Below are 9188 nucleotides of genomic sequence, written 5' to 3'. Positions count from 1 at the left end.
AAACTGTGTATTTTAATAATGAAATAGAGATCTTTTTTAAAGGTTAAAACCTCATTTAATTTTATGTCTTATAGGGTTTATACTGAGTACAATATTGTATAACTGTATTAATTCAACTGTAAACCTAAAAATTTACAGCCAATTTTGAAAGAGATGCATCTTAGCTCTGGAAATTGTTATTGAATATGTCAATGCTGTTGTAATGAAATGCTCCTTCTAATTATGTGGCTATTAAATAAATAATTAAAAAAGTAAAAAAGTAAATTAAAATAAAATAAAATAATTTTAATTTTAAAAATCACACAGGGACTAGAGATGTGGCTTATTTAATAGAGTGTTTGCCCAGCCTGCACCACAGAAAACAAGACATGGTAGCCCAGAGCTGTAACCCTAAAACTGAGGGCATGGATATAAGAGGATCAGGAATTCAAGGTCATCCTTAGTACACAGGAAGTTTGAGGCCAGCCTGGGCTATATGAGACACTGTCTCAAAAAAAAATGGCACAAAGGGACTAGGGAGATGGTTCAGTGGTTAAGAGCACTGGCCACGCTTGCAGAGAACCCAGGTTTGGTTCCCAACACCTACATGGCAGCTAACAACTGTTCATAACTCCAGTCCCAGAGGATCTAATGCCCTCTTCTGACCTCTGCAGCCATTGCATGACATGGGTGCACTTATATACATGTAGGCAATACACTCATACGCATAAAATAAAACTAATTCAAAAAATATTTTAAAGGCACAAAAAATGTCGGGTGTCGTGGCTCATACCTTTACTCCCAGCACTCAGGAGGAGGAGGCAGGCAAACCTCTGTGAGTTCCAGGTCAGCCAGGGATATACAGTGAGACTCTGTCCCAAAACAAAAACAAGGGGGCTGAAGAGATGGCTCAGTGGTATTTAGAGCACTGGCTACTATTGCAGAGGACCTGGGTTTGGTTCCCAGAAACCACATTTGTGGCTAACAACTGTCCATAACTCCAATTTCAAGGGATTCAACAGCCTCTTCTGACCTCCACAAGCACTGCAAGAACATGATGCACTAATATGCATGTAGGCAAAATACCCATACACATATAATACAAATTAATTATTAATTAAATTATTTTTTGATTTTTGAGACAGGGTCTCCCTGTAGCCCCAGCTCACCTAGCACTCACAATGTAGACCAAACTGGCCTTGATCTCACAGAGATCCAACTGCCTCTGCCTCCCAAGTGCTGAGACTAAAGGCATGTACTACCACACCCGGTCAAAAAAAAATTTTTTTTTAAAGAACATATAACAAAACTTGAGACCCCTGTTCCTCATGAATGTCAAATCCACAACAAAATATCAGCAAACAAAATCCAACTACCATTTTTAAAATGATTTATCTTTTTTTGAGAGAGAGAGAGAGAGAGAGAGAGAGAGAGAGAACATACATGTGGCGGTCAGAAGACAATTTGCAGGTGTTGGTTCTCTTAAAACTTTTGGCTTCTGGGGACTAAACTCAGGTCCTCAAGCTATACAGCAAGCACCTTTACTCACTGAGCCATTTCGCTAGCCCCAATGGCAACTTTTAAAATTTCAAAGGAGTTGGAGAGATGGCTCAGTGATTAAGAGCACTGGCTGCTCTTGTACAGGACCCAGGTTTGGTTCCTAGCACCCACAAGGTGGCTAACAACGGTCTATAAGTCCAGTTCCAGGGTACCCAACACCCTCTTCTGGCCTTCTAGAGCACTGCACACAGGTGGTGCACTTACATACATGCAGGCAAAACACTCATACACATAAAATAAATAATTTAAAAAATATATCATACCCCATGATCAACTGTCAATTTATCCAAAGAAAGCAACATAAAAAATCAAATGTAATGTACTATAGTAATAAACACTAAAACCACATGATCATCCAATTATTTTGTTTGAAGCAAGGTCTTTCAGTAGCCCAGGTTGGCCTCAAATCTGCCATACTCCTGTGTCAGCCTTTCAGGTACTCAGACGACAGTACTTGAAACACCATGGCTGTGATCATCCAAACCAAGCAGAAAAGACTATCAGGGAACTCAATGTTCTTTCATCAGCTTTTACATGGAATCCAGAGAAAACTCATCACTGATCTCATACTTGATGGAACAATTCCTGCTGAGAGGAATAACAGAATCCCAGCATTCAGGAGGTAGAAGCAGAAGTATCATGAGTTCAAGGTCAGCTTTAGCTAGATATGCAGGTCTAGGCCATCTTGGAATATATGAGACCCTGTCTCAGAAGAAAAAGAAAGTAAACTATAATTTTTTGAGACAGGCCCTCACTATGTAGCCCTGGCTGGCTTGGAACTCCCTATATGAACCTGGCTGGCCGGTATCTCACAGAGATCTTCCCGCCTCTGTCTCCTGAGTGCTGGGATTAAAGGACTTTTTAACTTTTTAATTTAATCTATTATTATTGTGGGGGGTGTTTGTGTGTGTGATGTGTGAGTTGGGTGGGCTTGTATCACAGCACACATGTCTCCCTGTAGCCCCAGCTGGCCTTGAACTCACTATGTAGACATGGCTGGCCTTAAACCCAGAGAGCCACTTGCCTCTGCCTCCTGAGGGCCAGGATTAAAGGTGTTTGCTACCACACCAGCTGTCTTGTTTTCTGAGACTGGGTCTCAGCCCAGTGTTGTGTTCCCAGTCAAATCCATTCAGAAAAAGGCCTGCCCTTTGCCCCTTGGGACTTTTCACTGCCTTGGGCTGAAAAGGTTCATCTCTTCTGGGGATCCTCTGGCTGTAGTTCCTGGTCCTCAAGTCTGGGTTAGGTGACCTCAAATACCAGCTGTTTTGTGTTCCAGGCTCTTTTTTTTTTTTTTTTGCAGAATTGATTCCAGCCCTTGGTCCTGGCTTTGTACATATATTTCTTTAAAGTTTTTTTCTTAATTTTAAAAATGTGTATGAATGTTTTGCCTGCATGTATGTAGATGCATCTGTAGACCAGAAGAGGGTGTCGGATCCCACGGAACTGGAGTTTAGGACGGTTGTTAGCTGATGGGTGCTGGAAAAAACCCCAGGTGCTCAGCAAGAGCAGCCAATGCTCTTAACCTATGGGCCATCTCTCCAGTCAGGTGTATTGATACTTCGTTCCATGTCTCCCCCACCATTATGACTACTCTAAGGCAAAGAAGTCCTCTTTCTCTCCCGAAAAGTACCTCCCAAGCCCCGTCTGGTGGCTCAGGCCTATCATCTCCACACCTTGAGAAGCTGAGGCTGCCTGGGCTACAGAGGAAGCTCAAGGTGCCGAAGGTCATCGAGAACCTGTCTCAAAATGAAAAGTGAAAGGCCGGCAAGGTGGCTCACACTTGCAATCCCCACACTTGTGCGACTGCTGCAGGCCTACCTCAGAGTTGAAGGTCATCTTGGACTACCTAGTGAGTTCTAGGGTAGTGCAGCCCTTGTCAAAATAATAATAAATTAAAAGAAAGCTGCGGCTAGTTCAATGGGGGAATAGTTGCTTAGCATACAGGAGACTCGGGGTTCTAACCCCAGGAAACAGGAAGGGAGGGGAAGGGGGAAAAGGGAAGGAAAATGGGAGGGGAAAGGAAGAAGGAAGGGGAAGGAAAGGATGGGAGAGAGGGAGAAAGGGAGAGAGAGAGGGGAAGAAAGGGGAAGCAAAAAGCAAGGGAGGGACGAAAAAGAAGAGAGGAGGGAAGGAGTGGGGAGAGAAGAGGAAGGAAAGGAAAAAGGGACGGAGGGGAGAGGGCGAGCAAAAGGCCCCTCGTGTACTGCAGCACGGGTGAATACATTTATGGTAGAAGCCTGTCCCAAAGACCTTGAACGCATGCCCCTTGGAGAAATCTGGGCGTTTTCTGCCTCAGATCTAATATTCTGCAAATTATTAGTGCTCGGTTTTCAAATCTATAAAATGAAGTTATATTCTCTACACTGGGCAGCACGGCGCACCCACCAACACCGTTCACGCGAGCCCGCAGCGCACGGACCGGAGACTGAGAACCAACGCGGTAAGAGCCGCTCTCCGCCACGCGCACGCGCGCCCAGCGCCCACCAGGCGGCCAACCAGCCAGCTCTCTTCCACGCACGCGCACTCGACCGGAAACCCCAGGCAGCCCCTGCGGTGAAGAGGCGGGCCTATGCAGTGCGCTTGCGCAGTACGTCGCGTTGCTCCGCGAGGGTGGGCAGGGCTACGCAGGCGCTCAGGCCGCCTGGGCTCCAGAGCATAAACAAGAGCAGGGACGGAATGAGGCGGCGGTTGAACCCCGCGCAGCGAGTGGCGGCGAACGGGAGCCGGCGCCGACCCTGAGTACAGCGCGCTCCCTTGGGCCGCCAGGCGCGCTCCCGCGAGCGGACGTCCGAGCCCGCCGCGCGCGCAGCCATGAACCTGGCGAGCCAGAGTGGCGAGGCCGGCGCCGGCCAGCTGCTGTTCGCCAACTTCAACCAGGACAACACGTAAGGCCGGGCTCGTCCTGGGGGCCGGGGTCAGAGGGCGGGGTTCTGGTGCCCCAGCCCCTAGGGTGCTGCTGCCTACCTGGGATGTGGTGGAGCTCGGGGTGCCTGGATCCATACCCCAGTCCCCAAACCTCGCGCTTCTCACAGTTGGGGCTCAGCTCTGCACCCCGATTTGTCTCAGTCGCCTGGAACGGGTTTCGCGGCCCCCCAAGGCATCGCCCGCACCCCGCTCTTTTCTCTGCGTCTTGCCCTTCCTGCTTATGATCACACCATCCTCAGCGCCTCAGCTATCGCTTTCTTTTTCTTCCCCTGATGTTCTTTCTAAGGGGTAACTTTGTTGTCTTCTCTGGGCAAGAAACAAACTTAGCAGTAACCCAGGCCTTCGACCTGTGGAGAAACTAAGAAAGACAATGTATCCCAAGGAGTCTCGGTGCTCCGGAGAGTGGGCCATCCTTAGGGCGAAAGAGGACCTTAATGCCAATCTCCTGTTTTCCCAAACTGGCTGTAGGCCCTTATCTTCTTCTTCCATGACATACCTGGCTAGAAGGATGAGTTATGGGACTGGAAGGGAGAAGAGCCATCTTGGGACATGAGTAAGAGGAAGTGATGTAAGAGAGAAGGAGGAGGAATAGGTCACTTGGCATCATAGTAAGTAGTTGGTTGTTACTGCCAGAGTGGAATTGGCTAGGGTAGAGGATGAGATTTTTGTTTTTCCTAATTAAAAGTTCATTGTAAGGCCAGGTGTGGTGGTGCATGCCTTTAATCCCAGCACTTGGGAGGCAGAAGCAGGGGAATCTCTTTGAGTTCGAGGCCAGCCAAGGGCTACACAGTGAGACACTGTCTCAAAGCAGAACAAAACAAAAACAAGTAAATTGTAGAATGGCAAACTCCCATCCAGAGGTGTGCAACAGGTGCTCAGTAGACCTTCCCAAATTCTTGAGGTCAGGGAAGATAGATACACGTGGTGGAACACAACTGAGACTTGGAAGGAGGCAAGTCACCTGGTCCAACTACAGAGGAAGAGACTGAAGTTCAGAAAGGTTCAGAGCTTAGGTGGATCTTAGGGGAAGAGGGTGCAAGTCAGGCGTTATCTCCTGGATTCTCTCTTCTAGTGTACTTTCTATGTTCAGAAGGACACTGACTCTAGAATAGCACAGCAGTCTGTATAAGTTTAAGCTACCCAGGGGCTTGGGGAAATGGTTCAGTGGATAAAGTGCTGGTGGGGCAAGTTGAGTCCCTTGCACCCACATAAAAGTCAAGCCACCACCTATAATCCTAGCATGCAGGAGGTGGAGACAGCATCTCTGAGGCAACCTGGCTAGCTAGACTAGCCCAATCAGTGAGTTCTGGGGTGAGGGAGAGACCCTGCCTCAGTAAATAAAGCAGAGGGCAATTAAAGAAAACACCTGACATAAACCCCTAGCCTCCACACACATATACACACATTGGTACACATGCAGTCTGACACACAGACACAAAAGTTAAAGCTGCTAACTACTGCGGTGTTGTATGTGCCCTAAAATCAGTACCAAAAAAACTGTTAGGGACAACCTGTTGCAGTTTCAGGTGCAGGTATACCGGGAGGAAGAAGTTTCATGCCAGTAGTGATTTGATTTCTAAGCCCTTAGTTATTTCAGGTCCAGTGGGCAATGGTAGCACCATAAGAATTTATACCTTGTCTGAAATCAGAGATCTTTCCAAGCCGTTTCTATGTTTATTTCAGCCTTTTCTGATTTAAAAATAGGAAAGAGATGGGCATGGTGACATACATCTTTAATCCCCGCACCTGTAAGACTGAGGCAGGTGGACATTGAGAAGGCCAGCCTGGTCTATGTAGTGAGTTCCAGACCAGCTGGAGCAACAGGGAGACCCTGTCTCAAAAAAAAAAAAAAAGTTATTATTTTACATGGGCTCCTGAGTTCCCTGTATAAGAGTGTCATTCTAGTCTGTGTAAAAGTTTTTCACTGCCACCCATTTCTCAGCCATGAAGTTGCTGGTTCAAAACGAGGCTTTCTGTGTTGTAATTTGGACTTGCCAAACAGACCTTGAAACAAAGAAGCTTAAGTTGGAGGGAATTCCAAATTAGATCTATACTGAAAGTTCAGTGGGTTGATGTGACTGTGGAATTGGTTTTAAAGCTACAGGTAAAAGAAAAGTTCCTAAGGGCTAGATTCGGTGGCACATGTCTTTAATCCCAACAGATATGCAGGCAGATCTCTTGAGTTTTAGGCCAGTCTAATCTACATAGCCTGCTCGAGGCTAGCTCGGGCTGCATAGTGAGACCCTGTCTTAAAAAGAAAAGAAAGTTCCCATGGAAGGCTTCAGCTTTATGCTTTTAGCTTGGTCTCCCTTCCTGACTCCAGAATTAACTTGTTTATTTATTTAGGGATAGGATCTCAGCTTTGAATTCTTGATCCTCCTGCCTCCATTTCCCAAGTGTTGGAGTTACATGAGTAGAGCACCATACACAGCCAAAAAAAAATTTTTTTTTTAATGTAGATCAGTCTGGCCTTGAACTAACAGAGATCCTCCTGCCTCTGCCTCCTGAGTGCAGGTGTGCGCCACCATGCCCGACTCCAAAATTTATATTAAGAGGAACGAATACAAGGCTGTGGAATGAATGACCCATTCACTGGAGTGCCTGCTACGTAAGCATGAGGAAGGACCTGAATTGGTATCCTCAGCACCCATGCAAAAACCAGGCATGGTGTGCATCTGTAACCCCAGCACTGAGTTGGGATTTCTGCCAGAGATAGGCTGATCCCAGAGCTCCCTGTGGCCAGCCAGTCTAGCCAATTCGTGATCTCTAGGTTCAGTAAGAGACCCTGACTCAAAAACAGGATGAAGCATGATAAAGACACTCAGCATTGACCTCTAGCCTCCATATACACAGATACATACATGTACTTGTATTCTCATTCATGGGCACAAACACATCTATCACACATACTCAATTTTTTTTTAAGAGCAGTGCAATTTTTAGCAAGGGAAAGAAATTTGTGGAATCGGTTCATCATGCTGAGGGGCTTGTGGAGGCCACTGTAGTTACTGGTGCACACGTACGTTTTGTAGTAACTTCATTTGCTCCCTTAAATGCTCAGCAACACATTTAGTGTACATCAAACCATACCAATCTTCTTGTGATTTAAATATTTTTTCTTCATGATTCTTATCCTAAAAGTGACTTATATTTGATTTAAATTGCTTCTTACCATCTATTTTTTGTTTGTTTTTAAACTAGAGCGAGGAAAAGGCCAGGAAGAGCCTTAGCCTGGTTAGTTCCCACCCCAGTTTCCCAAAGTGGCAGAGTGCAAGGTTTATGTGGGATGGTTGTCGGGTTTTTCCAGGTCGAACTTCACCAGTGAATGAGTGACAGAGGATCACTGGATTCTGACATGGAAACATCAGGAGCTCAGTTTCTCCAGTGGATTGTGGGAAGTCAGAGAGGTGGCCTTTCCCAGAGTGCTAGAGTAAAGAAAGGGACTGTCCTCCTATGCTGACATTATGAAGGGTCTGAAGGTATTGATTGCTTCCCCCGTTTCCAGGTGATAGAACCAACCATTCTGGAAGGTACCACTCTCTCACTTCCCTCACCTGTAAATGGAAGATGGTTTCCAAGACTGCTTCAGCCTCAACTTGGAGGTCCCTCTGCCCACCGTGCGGAGGAGATGGCTGAGGCGTATAGGATCACTGCAGAGGACAGTTCGGTTGGCAGTGACCCAAGGGGCCACAGGATGCTCTCAAGGACAAGCTAATTCCCTTTCTGGGTGGTAACTATAAAAATGAATGAAGGAAAGGGCTCTGCTTTGGATCCTGGTACAGGTCTGGGGTGGAGATGTAGAGATCTGAGTTGGAGGCTGGGCTCTCTATGAGTTTGGCATGACAGTGGTCCTAAGTAAGGACACAAGTCTTGCCAGGTTGCTGCAGTCACGGAACAGGATGCTTCCTGTTTATAGGGGTGGCTTGTCCCACTTACCCTCATAACCAAGTATGACTTTTGTGGGGAAGATAATGACAGATGAAGGCCTTTATGGACTGATTGGGAAGCTGAGGGCATGTTCTCAAAGTGAGGTAGAAATGACTTTAGATGTGTCAGGTTTAAATTCAGTAGCAGAGACATCATTTAAAGATGGGGGCTCCTGGGCTGGTGAGATGGCTAAGCAGTTAAGAAACCAGGGTCTCTTTATACAGTGGAGGAACTGGAGGTCTTTCTGTCTCACTTTCCAGGTGCTGGGATTATAAGGATGTCCCCTGCCCATTTTTGCTAGTTGTAGCTGCTAATTTTCCCTTTTGTCACTGAAAAAATTTCACGATGTTAACTTTGTTTTTTGAAGTGCTGGGGATTGGACCCAGAACTTTCTACATGCTGGGCAAATGCTCTACCTCTGAGCTGCACCCCTAGCCCTATGTTAACTTTTTTTTGTCTTTTTTTTCTTTCTGAGTTTTTGTCTTTTTTGAGACAGGGTCTCCTTGTAGCCCCAGCTGTCCTGGAACTCACTATGTAGACCAGGCTGACCTTGAACTCACAGAGATCCGCCTGCCTATGCCTCCTGAGTGCTGGGATTAAAGGCCTGCACCACCATGCCCCGCTTTTTTTTTTTTGTTTGTTTTTTTGTTTTTTTGTCTTTTTGTTGGTTGTTTTTTGACAGGGACTCCCTAGTCACAGCCCACCTGGAAGTCACAATGTGAACCAGGGTGGCCTCTATCTTGTAGAGATCCACCTGCTTCTGCCTCCAAGTTGTTTATTTTGAGGTTTTTTGAGGG

General features: G+C 46.4%; 1 protein-coding gene across 8 annotated transcripts in view; it reads left to right on the top strand.

The window, feature by feature from the left end:
* Positions 1 to 4141: 4141 nt before the first annotated feature.
* Wipi2 (WD repeat domain, phosphoinositide interacting 2) overlaps positions 4142 to 9188 on the top strand; it is a 37341-nt gene continuing 32294 nt past the window's right edge. For 5 of the 8 annotated variants that reach the window (XR_003846822.1, XR_003846821.1, XM_029555127.1 and 2 more), the window contains exon 1: positions 4143 to 4424. Coding sequence is in view for 6 of the 8 variants with exons in the window: in XM_029555127.1 (XP_029410987.1) it covers positions 4351 to 4424 (74 nt within the window). In the remaining 2 variants the exon portion in view is untranslated. Of the gene's footprint in view, positions 4425 to 9188 lie in introns of all 8 variants that reach the window. The other 3 variants (XM_029555125.1, XM_029555124.1, XM_008851377.3) reach the window with 2 other exon arrangements.

Source organism: Nannospalax galili, unplaced genomic scaffold (genome assembly GCF_000622305.1).
Source record: "Nannospalax galili isolate Female #2095 unplaced genomic scaffold, S.galili_v1.0 scaffold664, whole genome shotgun sequence".
In the NCBI taxonomy this organism is placed as follows: Eukaryota; Metazoa; Chordata; class Mammalia; order Rodentia; family Spalacidae; genus Nannospalax; species Nannospalax galili.
Note: the sequence above shows the minus strand (reverse complement) of the source record. Positions and strands in the feature narration are given on the sequence as shown.